This window comes from Leptonychotes weddellii, chromosome 12, assembly GCF_054177405.1.
Source record: "Leptonychotes weddellii isolate Sample4059 chromosome 12, ASM5417740v2, whole genome shotgun sequence".
In the NCBI taxonomy this organism is placed as follows: Eukaryota; Metazoa; Chordata; class Mammalia; order Carnivora; family Phocidae; genus Leptonychotes; species Leptonychotes weddellii.
The window spans coordinates 40929872-40951974 of NC_138380.1; the positions used below are offsets into that span (position 1 = coordinate 40929872).

The 22103-nt window shown below is 55.1% G+C and overlaps 1 protein-coding gene across 6 annotated transcripts in view; it reads right to left on the bottom strand.

The window, feature by feature from the left end:
• ADCYAP1R1 (ADCYAP receptor type I) overlaps positions 1 to 22103 on the bottom strand; it is an 89004-nt gene that overhangs the window by 26585 nt on the left and 40316 nt on the right. For 5 of the 6 annotated variants that reach the window (XM_081800315.1, XM_081800318.1, XM_081800316.1 and 2 more), the window contains 5 exons: positions 19092 to 19231; positions 17484 to 17589; positions 5131 to 5238; positions 2732 to 2752; positions 1646 to 1687 (listed from right to left, as the gene is read on the bottom strand). In XM_081800315.1, the coding sequence (XP_081656441.1) occupies positions 1646 to 1687; positions 2732 to 2752; positions 5131 to 5238; positions 17484 to 17589; positions 19092 to 19142 (328 nt within the window). In that variant the 5' untranslated portion in view covers positions 19143 to 19231. The remainder of the gene's footprint in view (positions 1 to 1645; positions 1688 to 2731; positions 2753 to 5130; positions 5239 to 17483; positions 17590 to 19091; positions 19232 to 22103) is intronic. The other variant, XM_081800317.1, reaches the window with a different exon arrangement.

The following is a 22103-nucleotide window of genomic DNA, read 5'->3' on the forward strand; positions in this document are numbered from 1 at the left end:
TAGGACACCAAAGGGGAAGGAGTCATTTACGGTCTGTAGGGTGGAATCTAGATTGGTTTTGGCCCCGCCTGGGGCCTTTTAGCCTTTAAATGATTGCTCATTTTATCTTCCCCTCTCCCGATTGTCTGTAAGGGTGAACCACGGCCATCCCGTGGAGGGGAGAAGGCAAGCAACCCCCTCTGCCTCCAGCCCTGGACTGTGGCCCCAGACCGACCCCTGTTCCCAGACTGGCTTCCTGGGAGTTTACCTGTTATCTTAGGGCACGTGGCAATGGTTCTTTCTTTCACAAGATTCAGGGGCCAGGAACTTGTGTAAAACAAGACACTTCCACAGAAAAGGAGCTCCAGCACCCATGTTGCTGGAAAGTTCCCCCTGCTGTGGCCAAGGCCACCTCTGGGGAGGTTGGGAAGGAGGCAAGGGCAGAGGCCAAGACAGGAAACCCCTCTACTTTTCCAACCCCGTGTCCTCGCCAGCTGAGTTGGAAGAGCTGAGGCCAAGTCATTTCTTGCCAAGAGAGTCAGAAACACACTTCCTGGGACTCTGGGAAGAAGCAGAGGGTGAGTGACCCTGCCACAGAAGACAGCTCTGCCCAGAGTGGGGAGACTACTGGTCTCTACCGCTTCTCGAATTTGGAGTCCTGTGACATAGGACAAGGAGGATGCCTGACAGGCCCAGGGAGAGGAGGAGTCAATTCTGTCCCCCATTTTGATGCCAAATTCCTCCTTCTTCCAGCAAATCCATGTCAGGCTGTTACTAGCGACCTCCTTCCAAGTCCCTCTGAAAGTCTGCATGTCCCGGGGGAGTCATGGCCTTGGCCAAGTCCCCTCCCATTCCTGGGCCTCCTCTCCTCTCTGCTTTGCCCACAGCAGGGTGGTGGGAAGAGGAAAGGGAATCTGTTTTGAAAAGCAATTATTTAAAAGTGTCCCAGAGGTAGAAGCCATTTCCTTTCTTTTATTTTCCTCCTTTCTCTGTTTCTTTTTATAAGACAGTGTGGGCACAGAGGCATATAAACCTTTTTGTTCAGAACTATTCCACGAATTTGCCGCTCTATTGTTCTGATGGAAATCTCCAGAAGATGGAGTACTCTCTAGATTGTCAAAACCTTGCCGTGACTGTGCCCACTTCACTAGACTATTTTGCCCCAGCAATTTCGTAGGAGCACAGGATTTTAGGGCACTGGTTCTCAAAGTGGGCACCCTACCCAGACAAGCCCATCAGCATCACTGGGAAGACTGGCTAGATATGCACATTCTCAGGCCCCACCCCAAGCCCACTAAATCAGCGACTCTGGGGGCGGGGAATCCGAGTTTTAACGAGCCCCCTAGGTGACTGAGGTCACACTGAAAGTCGGAGAACCACCGTTGCACCTGGGAGTTCCAAACCATCAGGGGTCATCGAATCCAGGGGATTTGTACTTGGAGTCCACAGTGTGGCTTCGAGAGATCTGTGCTCCCAGAAATTGTACACACAACGTTCTGTCTGAGCACGTGAGTGCAAGTTTCTGTGGAGAAAATCCACAGCTCTTCCAGAGATCACACAGCCACAGAAAGGCCCTGCTTGCCCTGGAACGGGGCCCCCAGGCTCCCGTGTCAGCACATGCCCTCCCTCCAGCCAGCCCATGGTGGGCCCCAGTTTATCCCCTCACCTGAGAGATCCAAGGAGTTACTGTCAGGGAAATCGAACTCCCCTGCAAAGCACAGAAGTGGGCATGAGTCAGCACGCACAGTCATCAGCATGCCAGGGCTGTGCGTGGTGTACTCTCTACCCTGGAAGGTCAAGGCCATCCCTGGTCTGAAGGACAGAGGTGGGGTCTCAGCCAAAAGGCTGCAGCACACACAGCAGCCACACACCTTTCTCTCTCACACACACACACACACACACACACACACACACCGTGCCTTCTGGCATCAATCCCATTTGCTCTGTACTTCCGTGATGCTGATGATGGCCCATGACTCAGTTCTCCCCACTGGGCCACAGGAAGTGGAAATGGGATATCGTCAGGAAGGTGGGAGGGCCTCCAGACTGGGAGAGGAATGGAAAAGGATGACTGGGCCTTTTCCAGAAAAAGGCAGGAACAGCAACATGGGTCCTGGACTTGGGTTTCTTCTTGGGTCTACAAGCCTCCATCTCAGCCCCCAACTCTCTAATCCAAGGGAGCCCAGGACTTCATCCATGGACATTTTTTCTCTCTCTCTCCTGACTCTTTATACCACCTCCATCCTTTTCTTATGACGAACCCCCTGCTAGCAATGAGCCCTCGTTTCCTTTCTACTTCTCAAAATCCTCTGTTTCCAACACATAGCTGACATGCCACCCCCTCCAAGAAGCCTCTCCTGACCTTTTCATTACCCTGCCTGCATGCTGCATATTTAGTTCTCTCAAGCTTGCCCTCCATTCCAGTGTCAAGGCCACTGAGGATGTCAGTATCTACACGGGCTCACACACACATTCAGGCCTGTACAATGCTCATTTTCTATCCCATCCACCAGTGTGTCTCAGCCTCCCAAATCAGCCCATGAGCACCCCGAGGCCAAGCGCTATATCGTCCATCTGCCTGTGTCCCCCACCTCCCCAGATGGCTAAGGGCAGGCGGTAGGGGTGGGGAATCTGGTCCCTGAGGAGCCTCTCATGCCACCCCCACCCATTCCCAGCAGTCAGAACTGGGCTCCCGCTGGATGGACAGATGGACAGATGATCAGCAGCCTGTCCTCTCCAAGGTTCCTCTTACCAATGGTTTCTAGCTTCCACACTGAAACAGAGAAAGAGAGAGAACCCAGAGGTGAACGAGGGAGCTAGAGTTGGGTCTGCTCTCATTGGGTCCTGCTGAATTCCTCCCTCCCCCACTCCCCATGCCCAAACTCTGCCGGGGACCCAGGGGCATGAGGACTATAGGCTGGGGGTGGGCCAGACACGGGAGACTTCTACCGCTCCCTCCAGAATGCGACCCAGCTGCGGAGAGATGAGTAGAGGCATTTGAGAGGAGGAGGGGAGCTCAGGGCCCCTGTATCTTCAGTAGCCTGCAAAGCAGCAACTACTACAGCAAACACATTCGGCCCTGGGAGCCACGACATAGAAGGAGAAACGCCATTCTCAACTTTCTCAGCATGTAAGGCAAGTCTCACTAATCCAGCTTTGTGAACAGAGACGCTAAAGGGCCCTGCCTTAATGAGCCATTAAGGATCAGGTGTAAATAACACATTCATGGTGCAGTTGCCAAAGGGAGGGACAGAGTGTGAAGGAAAGTTTTCCTTAAAATCTTAGTTCACCACTGAGTCATTTTGCCTTTTTGGTTGTTGTCGAAAAGAAGCAGTCTCGTCATGGTACCTGACACAAAGTAGATGTTCAAGAAGCCTCAGGTAAATGATGAATGAGAGGAGTACATGAATGGAGGAAGTGGGGAAGGCGGTTTCCATAGGAATGCAGCAGGATGTGGCTGAGTCACCAGCTGCCACCGCACCGAGGCCCCCCATGCACACTGTACCCCGAGTTTGTCTCTGATTCCAAATTCACTTCCTGTCTGGCTCTGGGGCCACACCCAGCCCCCCAGCTGTCAGGATGGAAGAGCCTAAAGCCATCCTCCTTCTGGGCTGGCAGGTCTGGAGGTGGGAGGTGTGGCTAAACAACCAGAAGGGGAAGTGGGAGGAGGAGAAGGGAGGCATCTTAGCTAAACCTTGCCTCCCCTGGTCTTCGGATGGGGCCCTGCACCCCAACATACTGCCCCTCTCCCCTCTGCCACCTCCCACAAGCACCTGCCCCTCCAGGCAGAGTCCCGGTTGCTAGAGTTCCAGAAGTGAAAGAGAATATGCCTTCTGCCTCTCCTAGACAGGTTGGAGGATGGAAGGAGGCAGGACTCCATAGTGGAGTGGAGTTCGAGCACTCTCCAGGTCTGGAAGGACACTGGCCTAAGCCTTAGGTAGGTGAAAGAGGAAGCTGAAGACCAGGTCACAAGGTCCTGTGCATGAGCACACAAGTGACTCAGATGTCTCTAAACCCCTCAAGAGTCCCTGCCGTCCATCCTCCCCTAAACAAGGCCCCAACCCAGGGCTCAGCAGTCAGTGGGGCGGTTCTCAGGACATCACCTGCCTGAAGCCCAGCCCTGCCTAACTTGGTGTCCTGCTTCCCTCCACAGCCACAAGGAGTGGGGTGGAAGACCAGGGTCCAACTCTAGGCCCTTCCCAGAGTTAGGGCAGTCTGGCTGGAGAGCAGCCCTTCTTAGGAGTCTACAAGGTCCCAGCTGAAAGGTGGGAACTGGCCTAGAGAGGCCAGCTCACACCCGAAGAAGAGATCTGCACGAACCCCTCTTTGTCAGACCCTTCCCCTTGGAGATGTGGTCATTAAGGCCTTGTGCCTTTTCTCAGAGCACTGCCCCCCTCACTTCTGCCCCCTGTCCCGACATCCTGAGTCACACAGCTCAGGCACTGCCCACCCCTAGGACTCTCAAATGGGTCTGGGGCCCTGAATATCTCCACAGCACATCAGTGGCCCCCCCGAGACCTCAAACACAGACATGTCCCAAGCTGAGCTCTTTGTGATACCATACCTAGGATCTAAGTGGGTATGCGGGTGTGGACACGGGTGAGTGTCTTGTGCCCAGCTGCCTGAAGGCGTCTCATTGTGTGTCCATCTTTGGGTATCTCTCTGGGCCTCTGAGCATCCCTGTATGTGTGATACTGATAGTAACACCAACTAACACTACTGACCATTAAAATGTGCCAAGACCTGGGCTACCATGTGCATTCCTCCACACGATTCCCCAGTCACTATGCCACATTGCCATTTGACAGACCAGGGAATGGGGGGCAGGGGACAGAGGGGTGAATTGCCTCATTCAAGGTCCAAATTGGGTAAGTGACAGAGCCCACATCCAAGGGCACAGCCTGGCCTCACACCCAAGGGCGCATCTCGACATCACCCTGGGAGCCATGTCTGCAGGTGCTTCCATGTCCCTGTGCGGACCATGGTCTATAGTTTCATGCTCCCACTAGCATGGGAGCTCTGGAACAGGGAATACTGGCCTGCAGGGGGCCCCAGGTCCTTGGTACTTGGGTCCCAGGAAGGCCTGGGGCCCAAGTGTGGGGAGCAGATCAGACCAATCATGGCCTAGGGAAGCCCCAGGGGGAAACTCACCTTGGTCTGGGTTGAAGATTCGGAAGAGTTCAGGGCAACTGACCAGGACCATCTCACCCACGCGGGCAGGCTTCCAACACGTGAGGTTGTCCCACATCCCAGGGCAGCCTGTGCAGGAGAGAACCCTGGTGAGAGGGGGCCCCACCCCCTGCCTGCACAGACACTGCCCACACCACACACATTCGGGTGGGCACACACACCCTGGTGAGCCAGGCCCTTGCAGGGGGAGGGAACGGTTTCAGGGAGAGAAGGTGAGGCTCACTGTGTGAGGCAGGGCTCAGCCTCATCCCTGGAAGACCCATCAAGGAGAAGCTGGACATTTCAGGAGCTCCTGGGGTGGAGAGGGAGCTCTCACCTAACTTTACATCTCCCACAGCCCCACGGTGCTGGAAGGATTGTGGGGAAGGGAGAAGCAGGCCAATACCAGGCCAGGGCGGGATCACTAAGCATGAGATGTTGGGGGTCTTTGGAGCATCCTACCATCACCCCACACCAGCTCCCCCTAGTCCTCCCAGCCTCTGCCATCATTATGGGGTCCAGCTTCAGCTCGGTCTCCTCGGTGGGCCCTCCCTGCCCCTAGGGGAGGGCCAGGAACTGGCTGGCCTAAGGGTCCTGCTCCAGGCCCGCACCTGCCTTCCAGATGGCGAGGCTCTGAGACTTGGAGGGCGAGCAGCAACCGCCCGACGGGGAGGAGGGGAATGCCGTCCAGGCAGAGGCCTGCATGGCCAAGGCCCAGGACTGTGAAGGGACGCAGAGCCCAGAGACAGAAGAGGCCCGTGCTGCGGTGGCGCAGGCCCAGCTTAGGCGAGGCAGAGGGCTGGAGGGGGAGCAAGGACAGACCGAGGGGTGTTTAGGAATCATCAAGACTTGGAGCCTCGCTGGATATGCGCTGCTGGGAGCAAGAGAAGGATGACAAGCTTGGCGACCAGGTATTACTTTGGGGGCTCAGCAGACCCTCCTGCCCCTCTGCCTACCATGCAATCTCTCTCTCCTTCCAGCCTCGGCCAGCCTCGCCTGGAGCTCTCTGCAACCCCCGTGGCCACTTCCTCACCTCCCTTCGTGCTCCACCCCTTCCTCTGGCTCTATCCCTCCTCTTCTCTCCGCTGAAATGCCTCTGGCCACCAGCTGGCCACCTCTCCACCTTCCCTAACTGGGCCTGAACACAGACACTGGCGGCTGCCCTGCCCCAGCGCCTCACCCCTCCCACCTCGGACAGGATCACTGGCTCATGGACTTAGGGACAGAGCTACACACAGACAACCCCCGATCCTGACACCTGCACTCCCTGAAAACAGCCTCCCGTGGCTGGGTATCCCCACCATGAAAGGCCCGAGGTAATCCAAACCCAGCCTGTCCAAGACTCAGCTCAGCATCTCCCACTAGAGTCCCATTTCCTGTCTCAGCCCCAGCTAGACAGACTTGAAGCCACTTCGGCCCCTCTGGCCAAGCTAGTAGTCTTCAGGCTTTAGCAAGCTCCCTTAACCCACGTGATTAACTAAACCTTTCTTTGTATACCTATAGATGACACATTCTTTCCTAGAAAGAACACAGTCCTTGTGCAGCAGTCACCAGACTCTCCTGTATGACCTCTGAGCATCCCGATAACATCTGCAGCTGGCGTCTGTGGTGGGCACGCAATCAAGAAATGTTACAGACCACTGCACTCCCTTAACTGATTAACTGCCCTAAACCCTTTAAAAAAATCTCTGGGCCGGCAGAAACCTCAGAGTCGGCCTTTGGACAAGAATGCCTTCTTCCCAAGTGGCCGGTGTCCTGAATAAAGCTCATATTCCTTTCCAAGCAAAACTCATCTCTTGAGTATTGGCTTTTCGAACAAAGGGCAGCCAAAGTTGGGTTTCGGTAATAGACCGCCCTTGCTATGTCTCCTCCTTCTTCTCCCATATCCAACTGGCCACCATGTCCTGCCGGTCTGACCTCCAGGTATTTGTGAAATCCATGCCCTATTCTCCATCCCCCTACCCCCACTGAGTTAAGGGGTAAACTACCTTTTACTAGCACCATGGTCTCCTCACTTGACCCCACAAGGCTGTGACAGTGATCTTTTCAAAAGGAAAATCTGGTCGGGACATCCAACCCACCCCCAGCAGTGCACACCCTTTCAGAGAACCTACCTCAAGTCCTCAACATGGCTCCCAAGGCCCAGGCCTTGCCTCCCTCTCTGGCACATGGGGAGGGGGTGAGGCCCTGGGAAAGGGCATGAAGTGAGAAGGGCATGGAGAAGGGAGCCCCAGGGAACCCCACATTTATCAGGTGGGCAGAGGAAGTGCATGCGGTGATAGAATTCCTAAGGGGGGGGCAAAGGCGGAGGAGGGAGGCAGCCACGTGGAGGGTCTGATGGCAAAGTACAGTTTCAGGAAGGGACCCACATCCTGCTGAGGGGTCTGTAAACATGGGCTTTGGAGAGGCTTCTTTACCAGATAAAGGACAATCAGCGGGTGACTGAGAGAGTGTCCCACCTCCCAGAGCTGTCCTGAGGATTAATGAATTCATACATGTAAAGCTCTTAGAACTCCAGGCTCACTCAAAGCATGGTCACTGCTGTTATTGGCATTAATTTCATTATTTCAGTTAGGTGTCCCTGAGAATCATTCCCCTGAGAGAGGCCCAGACAAGGAGATGAAGCAGAGCCCTGCAAGGTGAGGAGAAATTCCAGTGGAGTGCCACCAACCGGTCACAGAGGATGCCTGGGCAGGCTCTAGGCAGGGCAAGGGGGCCTAGGGCAGGCCTCATGGGCTCCCAGCCTCTCTGCTGGGGTCCATGATGGACTTACGGGTAGCCTTTGGACAAGAAGTCACCCCAAGCTTCCAAATGCAGAAAACCTGGTCTCTCAGAATTCAGACCTGGCTATTTTGGAATTCACACCCAGTCACATTGACCTATGGTCTCCTGGCTCCTGGGATGACCAAGTTTGGGAGCTGGAAGCACCATTGAAAACTCAGAGGGTAACAAACCAAGAAGACAAGGACACCAGGGCCACATGAGGGGAGCAGCGTCCCAGGTCTCACAGCAGTAGCCAGTTATTGCTGATTCCTGCCCACCCTTCACAGCAGGAAACCAGCTGGCACGTGGCTGGTTATGACGTCATGTCCTTGAAAGAGACCCAATGGCACATCTTTGGCTGCCGTGGTCCACGAAGACCAACCGTGGAACGGCCATGGAGCAGGGCTGTGTCTGGCCCGTGCCCTAGAAGCCCCAGCCAACAGATACTCCCAAAATATGGAACATTAGGCCCTGGCACAACCAGCTGCTGCAGCCAGCTGACGTTCCTCAGGGCACTTCAGATAGAGGGAGCATGCTCCCGAGGGTTGAGGTGCAAGGAAAGATGCAGGCCCCAGGCAGAGATGCCGTGAGGGGAGCTGGGGGCTCCCAGGTTGGAGGGCAGAGGCATAGAGACATGGTGGAGAATCCATGCTCTTAGCAACTACTTACTCAACACCTGCCCCACCTCCCGCACCCATCAGGCCCGGGGCCACAGTGGGGCAGAAAACAAATTTGAGAAGTTTGCCGTGAGGGCAGAGGAAGCAGAAGGGCACCTGCATGTCCCTTCAGCACCTGCAAGACAGCCTGAAGACTTGAATTTGGGTTGACTTCTGCCAAGGGCTCACTTCATGACTCTGACTCAGTTTCCCTGTGTGCACTGCAAGGGCAGGGTGTCTCTGAGCATATGCCCAACTCTGGGTGACCAGAGCTCAAGATTCACTCACGACCTGCTGGTGCCCAGAAGGGTGGCTAGGGAGTCCGGGGCTGCACTCTCTGACCCCACTGCCAAGACAAACATCTCCCAAGGGGTACCTGCCAAGGTGCCCCACCCTACCCCATGGCCTGCCACGCTATAGGAGCCCTCCTGTTGCCCTCCTTAAGTTCCCAGCCTGGTTCCCCTCCAGGGACTAAGGTTCCTAGGGGCAATTCCTCCAGCACCAGGGCAGGTGGAAAGACTAGAACTGAAATCCATAATTCAAGGGCCCAATCCCAGTGTCTGGGTTTAGGGAACTGCAGTACCATGACATAGTAAGAATTATGTATTTGGTCTTAGTCCCAGCTTCCAGGCAAAGCTCCTAAACCTGTGGAATTTCCTAATAAGGGTGAGGGGCGTGTCTTTAGTTATTCATAAGCCTCTTTCAACCACACCTGAATTTATGCTAATGAGGTGACTCTGGGGTCATGGTGGTTGGTTGCCAGGGAATTTTCAGCCCCACCCACGAACCTCAGGGGAGGGGGGAGGAGCTAGAAATTGGGCTAATCACCAGTGGCTTAGGATTTAATCATACCTACATAACAGAACTTCCATAAAAACCCTAAATGATGGGGTTCAAAGAGCTTCTGGGTTGGTGCATCCCAAACTGCACAGGGACAGAAGCTCTTGCCCTTGGGATCCTTCTGGACCTCACTCTATGAGCCCCTCATCTGGCTGTTCTTGTATATCCTTTATAGTAAACCAGTACATGGGTTTCCCTGAGTTCTGTGAGCCATTACTGCAAATTATTGAAACTGAGGAGGAGGTAGGTCATGGGAACCCCCAATTCGTAGTCAAGTCAGACAGAAGTGTGGATGACATGGGGACCCATGATTTACAACTGGCATCTGAAGTGGGGGAGGAGACAGTCTTCAGACCAAGCTCTTAGCCAGGAGGGTCTGTGCTAACTCCAGGTAGTTAGTGTCAGAAGTGAATTAAATTGTAGGGACACCAGTCGGTGTCCACAGAAACCTGGAAAACCCACACGTTCAATGTCAGAAATGCTGTGAGCAGAAAAACAGTTTTCCTTTAGGGGACAATGTCCCTGACCCCATCGGGAGCTCAAAGCCCTCCGACCACCCCTCTGGCCCGCATCACTGGGGTCGCAGGAGACTCAGGTCGCCACCTCGGGGCTTCCCAGAATGCCCCATGCACACTTCCACAGTTCTCACCTCCCAGAGGTGGTGTGGGCTCTATCTCGTCTCCCCTCCTTCATGGGGCCTGCTCTGAATCCCCCCAGAAACCGCTTCCGGGGAGATGAGGAGGATGGGAAAGAGCCTTGGGTTTCTCTAACTGAGGACAGCAACTCATTTTCCTTCCACCCCCACAGAATACATCCAGCTTCTCTATCCCCATCTGTTCCAGACTCTAGTCCCAACAAAGCTTGGTGTTGTTGGGACTGGAGGATTTCAAGACGCCTCTTCTCCTTCTCCTCCCCCTCCTCCTTTTACCCTATTTTTCTTCTCACTTTCCCTCCCCTCCCTCTTATTCTGTGTCAGTTATGAGTCCGACGCTGCACAGCAATACAGGAGTGAATAGAACAGCCCCGGTCTCTGCCTACATAGAGCTTACCGTCTGGTGGTCCAGGGGAAAGATCTTGCACTTTAGGCTAAATGCTAAGAGAAGCCCTTAGATGATGAATTACCTTCCTAGTGCTACTGCAACAAAGCCGACTCAGGGGCTTAAGCGCCACAATTTCTTATCTTGCAGTTCTGGAGGTCCGAAAGTCCAAAATTGACCTCCCTGGGCTAAAATCAAGATGTTTACAGGGCTGCGTTTCTTCTGGAGGCTCTAGCGTGAATCCATTTCCTTATCTCTTCCAGATTCAAGACATTCCTTGCCCAGTGGCCCCTTTCACCGTCTTCAAAGCCAATAGCATAGCATCCTCAACTCTCTCCTTTTCTGACCCTCCTGCCACCTTCCTTCCCTTAAAAGGACCCTTGCGATTATATTGGATCCACCTGAATAATCCAGATCCTTAACCTAATTACACCTGCCAAGTACCTTTTGCCATGTAAGGTAACACATTCTCAGGCTTTGGGGATTAGGACGTGGACACCACTGTTTTGCCTCCCACAGATGTGTTTTAAGACAAGGAGTGCCATGATCTGATTCAGCTGCGTGGGAAGGTAATACATTTCTTTCTTTTTTTTTTTTTTTAAAGATTTTATTTATTTATTTGAGAGAGAGAATGAGAGACAGAGAGCACGAGAAGGAAGAGGGTCAGACGGAGAAGCAGACCCCTTGCTGAGCAGAGAGCCCGATGCGGGACTCGATCCCGGGACTCCAGGATCATGACCTGAGCCGAAGGCAGTTGTTTAACCAACTGAGCCACCCAGGCGCCCCGGGAAGGTAATACATTTCAAGAGCAGCAAATCAAAACGGAGACATATCTGTTAGGATATGGCAGAAGTCCAGGGGAGGGCAGAGGGTCTTGATTTGGAGCCAGGACAGCCAAGACAGAAAGGCATGCTGTGTAGGGGAGCCTGGAGGTGGCAGATCTGGAGGGCCCAGTGACAGACCAGCCTGCCAGCGACCGTTGGTGCTCACCCGTACCCCGTGACTGAGTTCTCACCAATGGTAAGTAAGTGGAGGTGATGGACTGCTCTCAGAGGCGCCCCTCACAGGTTCCACGCCCGTTCTCTCCCTCTCCCCTCTCTGCAGCATTCTTGGGAGGCCACAGGTTGAGGGTGGCAGTGTTCTAAGATGGAAGGAGCCCGGGGCTCTGAATGACGGTGCAGAATCAAGCTCCGCCTCCCGCCTCTACCAACCACGCAGGCCTGTAACCCGTGTGTGCAAGCAATAAAGGCTGTTGTGCTGCGTCCCTAAAATCTTAAGGTCTTTATTTTTATTATTATTATTTATTTATTTTTTTTTTGGTTACTGCAGTGACATCTAGGCTACCCTGACTGATGCAGTGAAAGGGAGAGAGGTACCAAAGATGGCACCTGGGCTTCTGGCTTGAGTGTCTGTGTGGCTGGAGGGGTCAGCCTTTCCCCACAGTGGAGAGAAACCGGATGAGAAGCAAATGGTGGAGGGCATGAGGCAGGCTGGAGCTCAAGGGCTTCATCTGGAGTGTGTTCAGTCTGAGATGGTGCCAGGAGCCAAGTGGAGGTGGATTTCCAACAGGCGGTTAGATACAAGTCCGGAGTGCAGACGGGGAGTCGGAACAGGGGGAAGAGAACCAGGGGTGGTCGGCACAGGGATGCTAGGTAGGACCCATCGTGGACCGGGACAATGGGTCTAGTGAGAGGGTGTGCACTAGAGAAGAGAAGAGAATAAGGCTTGGTCCCAACAGAAGAAGGAATGCAGCATTCAGAAGAGGGGCTGGCAAAAAAGACTGAGGAGGGGTGGCCAGAAACCCAGGGAAAACCAGGACAGGTTAGCGACACAGCAGCCAGGAAAGCCTGCTTCAAGGAAGACATGGTCAAGTGCATCAGTCCCTGTTCCCCTCCTCTCCTCCCCCGCAAAAGAGGTTGAAAATCAGAATGGCTCTTCTCCCCTGGGAGAGCTCTCTGCTTTTACACCCCCAAGTCTCCTTATTCACCTGTCCTCTGGTTCCCCAATTCTACACGAAGTCCACCTGTGCCCTCCTGGCTCAGTCTGTTTCCCGCCCCCCGAAAGCCTGAAAGCCTCTACAGAACCTGGTGCGAGGAACCCAGGCGCAGCAGGGATCTTGCTCAGGGGAGAGTGCTGTGCACACTCTGGGGGTGTGGGAGGGTGCTGCTCACACTAAGACACTAGACACAAAGCAGCCAAGGAGACGCAGTGCCTTGCGACAGCAGGAGGGGAAAAGACCACTTGGGCACACTGAACAGAAAGAGAACACAAGGACCATTAGCCTCAACTGGAACAAAATAAGGAGCTAATCGCAGGTTGTCATGGTGATGATTTTGTCCAGTTCCACACAGTGTTCAAAACCCATGAGACCAGGGACACCAAAGGGACTCAGACAAAGACGCAGTCCTCCCTTTGAGGATGCTCGGGTATTGTTAGAACAAGCCCCTCATTTTAGCATCACAATTCAAGGGTAAAAAAATATGATTCCATTTCCTGAAATTTACTTCCCAGCCAATATTTCCGATCCATAAAATGGGGACCAGCTGTGAGCTCAGTGCTGGGGGTGGGGGGCGGTGGGGAAGGAATGAAGATGCAGTCCTCTCCTCTGGAAGTCAGTGATCCTCAGAGTGGGGTTCCCAGCCCAGGAATACCACAGGGAACTTGCCAGAGATGCAGATGTTCATCTGCACCACTGAGAGGCACCCCACTCAGACCCACTGAGTCAGAAACTCTGGGGCTGGGTCCAAGAATTCTGTGTTTTAACAGCCTTCCAGGAAGTTCTGATGCAGGCTTGAGTCTGAGAACTACGGGACTAAAGGAAAACCAGTTTGGACAGAAATGGAACCCTTTGTCAGAAGTGAGGGTGCCTGTGGACCCCACCCCTTCCCAGGCTGAGTGCCTGTTCTGTGGCAGAGTGGCTGGCAGGTGCAGTCAAGAAGCCGATCTTGCTCCAGGGCTGGGGAGCCTGGGCCCAGCCCTGAGGTGGCCCCCCCCTCCAGGCCTCTCTTCTCGTGGTGAGAGTGGAGGCAGGGGCTGGGGCGAAGCACTCTGCACCCCGGACAGGGCTCAGAGGCTGGGGCAGAATAGCAATGAGCAGGCTTCCTCATCTTCCCTCCAAATCTCCTCCCTCCTGCCCCCGCCAAAGCCACCGCAGGCCTCTTTCATCTTCTCCGGAGTAGGGGGACCCCCAGTAGGACCACACACAAGCAGCTCCGCTTAAATGCAGGGAAGGCCTCCAGGCTGACGGAAGCCCACGGTCCTGCAAAGAAGAGGCGCTGGCCGGACCCGCCCCGCGCAGGCTGGCTGCTCGGGCTGAGCAGCCCGTGCCTGGGACCTGTGTGGGACCGGCGACTCTTAAGAGTGGAGACCCCGTTCCCACGCACAGGACTCCTTTGTCCTTCTCTCTGGACACAAGAGCACTCCACACAAAGGGCACCCCCCCGGCTGGGATGGCAGACCTGGGTCCTGTCCCAGAGCTGGCTCCAGTGCTCCGTGTGACTGAGCCAGTGACTGCCACGTCTAGCCTCAACCTCTCTCTGGGTCACATGACAGAGCTGTTGTCTCTAGTCCCATTTAGCATTCAGGGGCTTGGGATGAGATACAAAACCACGAAACGGATCACCTCAGTAACGGTCCCAATACACATCTAAAACACACCAAGGATGTTGTGAACCAAGCCACGCAGTCAGCAAGCTTGCTTTCACTCTGCCGGCCTCACCTGGCTTTTCTACCCTCTTTAGCTGGCTGCGGAGCTCTGGTCCCACCCCACCCCCCACCCCCGCATCTCTCTGTTCCTTGGCTTCCACCCCAAAGGCCACTCTGTGCATTACCATCCCATGTTCTCTTTGGGGTGTCCCAGGGACAGGGTTTAAGAGGAAGCAGGTGCCTTCCTGGGAGCACCCCCCCACCCCAGCCACACACACTGCAGCATGGATACACCTCACCTCCAGCAGATGAGTGTCCTCATTCCAATGCACTCACTTCATTGGATTTAAAAGATTATGGGGAAATATATAAAATACATAGAAATACATTTTTCAATTATAGCAAAGCATGATGGTGAGTTCGTAACTCACAGTTACTAGAACAAGCGGAGAGATTTTCTTTTTCCACTTTCAAGTGTGCTTCAGGGACATCAGCCAGCCTCTGGCCAGAGTTCTGTGCATGGTGCATGTGCTTAGGCACAAAAGGGGCAGGGGAGGGGCAAAGAAGGGATGCGGGGGGAGGGCTGGCCTCTCAGGTCACCCCAGCACAGCCTGGCAACACCATGCCAACTGCCAATTCTCCTTGTCGTTCCCATTTGACTCTTGGCTAGGAATGAGCTCCCAGCCTGGCTTACCTGCACCCTGGGGGCTGCCCTCTGGTCCAAGATGGCATGAGCATCCAGTGGATGCTGTCCTCTGGCCACAACAATGGCTCTCAAACTTGGATATGCTTTAGAATCATCTGAAGGCTTTTAACACATGCCTTCAACAAACTCCACCACCAAATGCTGATCACGCTGGTCTGGGAAGGGCCTGGCCATTGGCATCTTTAAGTGCTCCTGGGGTTCTAAGGCGCTGCACAGTGCAAGGAGATCAACGGCTGCCTGGATTTCACAAGCAGGTTTAATACGAAGCCAAGAGGCCTGGCTCAACTGCAATGACAAGGATGCCCCAAGGACCTTTTGGGAAAGGGAGACAGAGCTCCAGGTGGGGGATGACCCAATGGAGGGAGGAAGGGCACAGTGAGTACGGTGGGCGGGACTGTAACAACTCGCACTTAAACACCTGAATGAATGAGTGAATGAGTGAGTGAATGAATGCGTGAGTGAATGAATGAATGGGTGAATGAATGAGTGAATGAACAAGTGAATGAGTGAGTGAATGAACGAGTGAGTGAATGAATGAGTGAGTGAACGAATGAGTGAACGAACGAGTGAATGAATGAGTGAGTAGGTCAGTGGATGAGTGAATTTGTTCCACAGGCCTGGGGTCCCTCACCCACGTCCGGGTTTGAGGGTGACCTGTGGTCAGCCATGACTCACAGGGCCCCTGGGACCCTCAGCCAGACCCTCGCTATAGCCCACTCGCACCCACCCTAATTCAGGGTTCCACATACAGGGAGGTACCCATTCCCCTCCCCCACCTCTTCCTGCTGGGGCTCCCTCAGCCTAGAATGTTCTCCCCACTCATCCAGCCCTCAGCTCTCACCTGCCAGCAAGTGCCTGCTTGTCCCTAAGTCTCACTCAGGGGTTTCTGCCTAGCTTCTCATTGGAATCTCCTGGGGAGCCTTTAAACATCCTGATGGACAGCGGTACTGATTTAATGGGTTTGGATTGTAGCTTGGGTACATTTTTCTAAAAGCTCCTGGTGATTTCTGATGTGCAGCCAGGTTTGAGAACCAAGGATCTGGTTTAAATACCACCTTTTCCGCGAATCCTTGCCCACTTTCCCCACAGAGAACTCCTTCTTCCTCTCCCGAGCATCACTTGGGGGTGAGACCCCCCCCAACCCAGCATTGGCCTGCCCCTTCCTGGGAGGGTGTCCATCATTATATCTGTCTCACTCATGCTTCTGAGAGGACACCCCTGTGGCCAGGCCCTCATGTCCTCTCCCAACCCAGGGCTCCCCAAACCGCTGTGCAATTAATCTGTACGCAGCTCCCCAGGCCTGGTTCCCACCCCACCTCTACTCTTCCCTTCTGGATGCGTCTCATTGCTCAACCCCCAGTGTATCTGAGACCTGCGATGCAGGAGCCACAGCCCTAGGCTGGGAGGCAGGACACCTCAGCCACCCACTCCTCCCTGTGTGGTCTAACGAGTCACTGCCCCCAGGGCGCCCCTCTTCCCACCCCCTCGACTAGAGGCTTGGACCAGATATTCTTTTGGTCTCCTGCAACTATGCCCATCTGGGCCCCCTGCTTAGCTTCCCTGGGTGGTGGGGCCTAGAATCCACTTTTGGCCTTGGTTAGGGCTGAGCTAGCGCTCGGCCCAGAGGGAAAGGCCAGCATGGCCAGGAGCAGCTTCATTACCAGTTAATGTTCACTGACTGTACAGGGAGCTCAGCCCGCAGGGACCATTACATTTAACTGGGCGGCCGATTAATCAAGTATTTAAACAGATGGTGCTCAGAAGAGCTCCTAGAAATGGGGAGGATCCAGAGGGAAAAGTAGAGCCCTCTAGTTGGGGCAGAGAGCCCCACCCTCTAGCAACTTAGGAACAGGTGAGGTTGGCAAGGCCTCCAGGGATGCCCCCAGCCCCAAATCCCCAAGCTCCCACACACCCCCTCTTCTGCCCCGTAGGCCTCAGCGTCCCATCTGCACAGTGGGGAGTCAGTGAGCAGGAACAGCCTCACACAGACCTCTGGTTCTCAGCCAGGGGCCCTGCCATGAGGGAACTTGGACAAGCTGGGGTTGTCACTGGGGTTGGGGTGTTCTGGGCATCTAACGGGGAGAGCTATGATTGCTAAGTGTCCTGCAGTGCATGGCCCCATCCAGCACCAGGAAGCAGTACCCCCACCCCCCAATGCTAACAGCAGCCCCAAGAGAAGCATTTTGCACCCAGCAGGCTTAGGAGTGGGGTTCCTGCTACAGGCTGTTCTCTGGTTTCTGGTGGAGTGAGCACAGAAAGAGGGAAATGACCCCACCCTGCCTGCCCTGGGTTGACCAGGTGCTCTCCAGCTCGGCCACTGGCAACAGCTGTGTCCCTGCTGCCACCAGGCCCAGGCTGCTTGCTAATAAGCTTTCTAACGGCCGCTCCACAGCCCAGACAACAGCCCGATCTCAGCCCCCATGGGATCAGACGCAGCCACATCCAGCCGCCCGGAACAGCCTCCTCCAGAATGAGGCATCCAGGGCAGGCTGTCCCCGAGGAGGGCAACCCTAGGGTCACTGCCCAGAGCAGATCCAGGACTCCATCACCCCGGAGGGTTTTCAGAAGGACCCAGGGACCTGTACCCTCCACCACTCTCTACAAAATGGCCAGAGGCTGGGACGCCAGTTTCTAAAGGCTGGCCTGGCTGTGCTGGGGACGCCGTGACCTCTTCACCACCCTACTCACCTGGGGAGGAGTCGTTCAAGCCCATCAGGTCATTCGCCCTCTGGATCTTCTCCAGGCACATGGCTTGCTCCTTCTTGAAGATGCAGTCAGAGTGCATGGCGGTGGCCTGCGAGGGACACATGGGATGGATGGGAGGCGAGAGCAGGACGCTCCCCCACAAGCCCTGCTACCTAAGCCCCGGGGCAGTGTGGAGGGTGGGGGGCGGAAGCAGGACGAGGACAGTCCCAGAGAGATTTCGGGGCCAGCAGGGGCCACAGATACCATGAGGGCTCTCTCCTTCACCAATTCAGCATGTGGCCTTCAGTGGATTCCACTCTTCCCTGGGTCTCAGTTTCCACGTGTTGTAATAATATTAGCAAACACATATACAGCACTGTACTGTGTGCGTGCATTATTCTGTCTTATACATACATCGCTCAAGAGCACTACAAAGTAGGCACTATTTTCATCGTTCTCCATTGGACAGATGTGAACCTAAGCACAGAGACATTAAGTGACTTTCTCAAAGTCACATAGCTTAGTAGGCTGTACAGCCAGGATCCGAACCTAGGCAGTCTGGCTCCAGAGACCACGAGGCTATTACTGGACCTCAGGGAAGCAAGCAGAGGGTGGGAGAGAGAGGAGGCTGAGGGAGCTCATCTTCTCTCTCCTCTGGGAGCTCAGGAGGAGGTGCACCCCCAGGGGCTGTGGGCAAAGGAGCACTGGTTGCATTCAGTGGGACCCACAAGCTGCTCTCATTCACTCCTGCCCCCATTTTACAAAAGCAGAAACCAAGACTCAAAAAAATTAAATGTTCCTGCCCAAGGTCACACAGCTAGTTAGTGGCAGGCACTGGATTTAAGCATAGGACCAAGTAACTTCAAAGTCCATGACAGCTGTGTTCTTATGCTGTCACTTTAAGGTAAAACTCTGGGACAGGGATGGCTCCTCAAGGGGATGTCTGCAAGTGCGGGGGCAGGCTCAGGCATTTGAGCCACCAAGGACAGTGCTGAGGGATCCGGTTGAGTTTTGACTATTCACAGCTGTGCAGGCTTCCAGGGAGAGGGGCGAGGTTCTCTGTGGTCACACAGTAAGGCAGAACAGAGACAGGACTGGCATCCAGGTCTCTGAAGACAGCTGCATCGACTGCTGGTCTAAATTCCCAAGTTGAGGGGCAGAGGTCAATGCCGAGGAGCCCTCCTCCCCTACCCTTCCCTTGTTAGGGAAGAGGCATAAGTAAAGAGCAGGCTTCTGAGCTCTAACCTGGCAGAGACTATGGGCTAGGGCCTGGGATCAAAAAGCTTTCTGCAGCTGTGACTAGGGCCCCTGCATACAGTTGAACAGGTTGTACACTGTACAACTCTAAAGATTGCTACACATGCACCATCATAATAGACTTGTAAATTGTGTCAAAATTTCTAATCAAATCAGTACAGGGTTTTGAGGAAGGGCCACCCTTTGTAATTCACCCAAAGGCACTGAATGACCCAGTAGGGGTTCAGGCAGAGATACCAGCCAGCAGAACTGAGCTTGGCTGAGGACACACAAAAGACACAGGTTCTCTGGGGTGTGGGCTCCGGTGAGCCTGGGGCTCCAGTGGGTCATGGAGGGGAGGGTCTGGGCCCTTACCATAGGCAGCAGGAGGAAAGCAGCCAGGGAGGCCTGCAAGATGCTGGCCATGACGCTTCTCAATCCAGAAGGAGACTGAGGCCAGCACTGCCGGCCTCCCACTCAGAGCAGCCGCTGGTCAGCCCCACGGTGTCTATGGGCTAGAGAGAAAGGAAGACATGAGTGCCGTGGGTCCCCTGGCAGGGACAGCCCTTCCGCCTGACACCCCCTTACCTGAAGCAAGGCTCTCAGCCTCCAAGGGTAAGCCCCTCCCTGCCTTTGTTCTTCTTCCAAACAAACATCTGCTGAGCACCTACGCAGTGCTAGGCACTGGGGATACAGTGCGGAGCACATGGGCTTGGGCCCCCATCAGGCCACCAGAAGGGTCTGCATTTCCCCTCAGTAGCAGACAACTGTCTCCCCCTCTCTCTCTCCACGCGACAGAATTTTAGCCGGCACGTGCGTGCCAACCTGGAGAGGACATTCCGTAGTCCTTCCTGCCCGCAGGTGTGGGCCTGTGACGAAGGTCCCACCTATGGAATACGGGTGGGAGTGACAGGTGCCACCTCTGGACCCCTTGTCCACGAGGCAGTACCTGCTCTTGGCTTCTGCTCTTTCACCCTGCCCAAACGCCAGGGCTAATCCCTGGGGCATGGGGAGCCACGCACCAAAAGGAACCGGATCATCGCGAACACCCCACCAGCCTGGAAGGCCTCCCTAGCTCCAGACTGCTACGTGAGAAAGAACTGCACTTCAACTCATGTGCTCACCACAGAGCATTGCTTCGTTCCAGCTGCCAAGCCGGCCTGCTAATAGACGTAACCTCCTTTCCCCCTGCCTCAGCCCACTCGGCCTCCAAGAGAAAGCCTCTACCATCATGACATGCCAGACAGCGACTGCTGAAGAGCACGCTCCAAGGGGGGAGGTCCCTGAGGACTGGGGCTGCTGGTGGGGACCGGACAGGGGACCAGGAGTCCAGCAGGGAGAATGTGGGAGCTCTGGCACATTCCCAGGGGGTAGAGCCTGGTCTGCTTCTAAAATTGATCGTTAGCATGTATTCCTTTCAACCCAGCAATTCCGCATCTGGGTTTTTATCGAAAAATATTTGCACTCGCCCGAAAAAAAAGCATGTGCAATGATAGTTACTGCAGCATCACCTAAAATAGCATCCACAGCAGAAAATGAAGCAACATAGCATCCATCAAGCAGGCCCAGTTAAGAGGCCCCGGCAGCCATGCTAGGGAATACTACACAGTAATTTAAAAATTATTATTTGTATTCCTATTATTATTAAAACAATTCAGTCGGCCGGTGTCAGGGCCCCCACCATAGGTGCCCGGTTCAGAGACCCATGGGGGGCTGCACCCCAGCCATTAGTCTCCGCATAACGCCCCTCACTGGGCAGAGCTGCCATGACCCTGGTTCCCTTTGTGCCCCTGGCTTGCTGCCGACCCTCTCTCCTAGCTTCTCCAAGCTCACTCTGGTGACCAGCAAGTACCCAAAAAGGAGAAAGAAAACAAGCCCAGGATAGCTCAACAAAAAGGAGCCCTGTCTTACCCACCTGTTGCTCTACCTACTCAGGGCCCACTCAGAGATGTGGAGGGAGGCCTCAGGTATCCCCAAGAAATGCTCTGAGAAGCCCAGGGGGCCCTGAGGATGCTGGTGTAGGCTCTCCCTTATGGGTCAGGAAGGACTGGGCAGGCTGGGGGGAGCGCCGGCCCCAGCATCCCTGGGCACCCCGAGGCACCATCTATGCTCGACTCTCAGGCCTGGGTTTCTATACCCATTCCCAAGCCCCCCCCCCCACCTCTACTGGGCATGGGCTGCTTCTGGCATGACCCGGCACTGCTGGTCCCCAGTGGGCTCGGTCACCTCCGCTCTCCCTGGGGAGCCTAAAGCCCTGTGTGCTGAGGCAGGAGCTGACACTCTGACCCTCCTGGCTGGAACAGAGGGATGCCTAGCCCCCTGCCCCACAGCAGAACCCGCAGGCTGTCTCTCTCGGCCAGGGAAGGGCTTAGAGAAGCCACCGCAAGGCAGCAAACGTCTGCGATCTGCAGCTGACTCTTCCACACCTAGGACAATGTCAAGCCAAAGGCCGGTGAGATGTGAAGTCAGGTGGGCCCCCACCCAGGACCATGCCAGGGGGCCCCAGCACCTCCATCCGCCCATCTGGGGGGTGGGTGTCAGCAGCCCCAGCCTACAGCCTGCGCCTGGGCTCTGGCCCCGCACCCAGCCACAGCCTAGACCCTTGGCTTCTGTGGATCTCAGCTGTCTTAGCCAGGAGGAAGGTGACTCCTCATCTCAGCTCCCTTCTGGCCAGCAGGGCCCAGACAAGAGCCAGAGAAGGGATATGGGTGCACAGTCCGTATCACCAAGCAGACACAGCACTCCTTCCTCAGAGGCCACCTCCCTCGTACTCCCAGCCAGGTGCCACCAGAAACAGGGGCCAGCGGCTGTTTCTGTCCCTTGGGGGAGAGACCTCTGCCCTGGGGCACAGAGCAAAGTTCCTGGAGAAGGACATGTGGCAAGAGCACTCAGACATGAAATCAGGGCTCCCTGCTCTCAGCGACACCCTGAGATGGCAACAGCACTCCTGCCTCCTTCAGGATGGAGATCCCGCAAACGGAGACTGGCTGCCCCCTCCCTGAGCCCTAACCCCAGTCTGAAGACGTGCTCTGACCTCTTAGCCCACACTCAGCCCGGACCACCCATCAGGACCACCGAGGAGTGAGGAGCATTTAAAAACACCCCTGCCCAACTGAGTCAGTCTCTCTGGGGCGGGAGCCCGGACATCGATGCTGGTTTTGGCTCTCCAGGTAACTCTCATGGAGAGTAGGATTTTAAAGCCCCTGTTTTGACCTTTATTAGAACTCAGGGAGCTGGTCCGGAAGACCAAACAGCTTCCACGACTCCGGTTGCTCTAAGGGCAAGTGGGGGGCAGCAAGCAGGCAGAGAATGAATCTGTGTTTGAGAGCTGGCTGATCTCTGATTATCTCCTCTCTCTCTCTCTCTCTCTCCCTCCCTCTCTCTCTC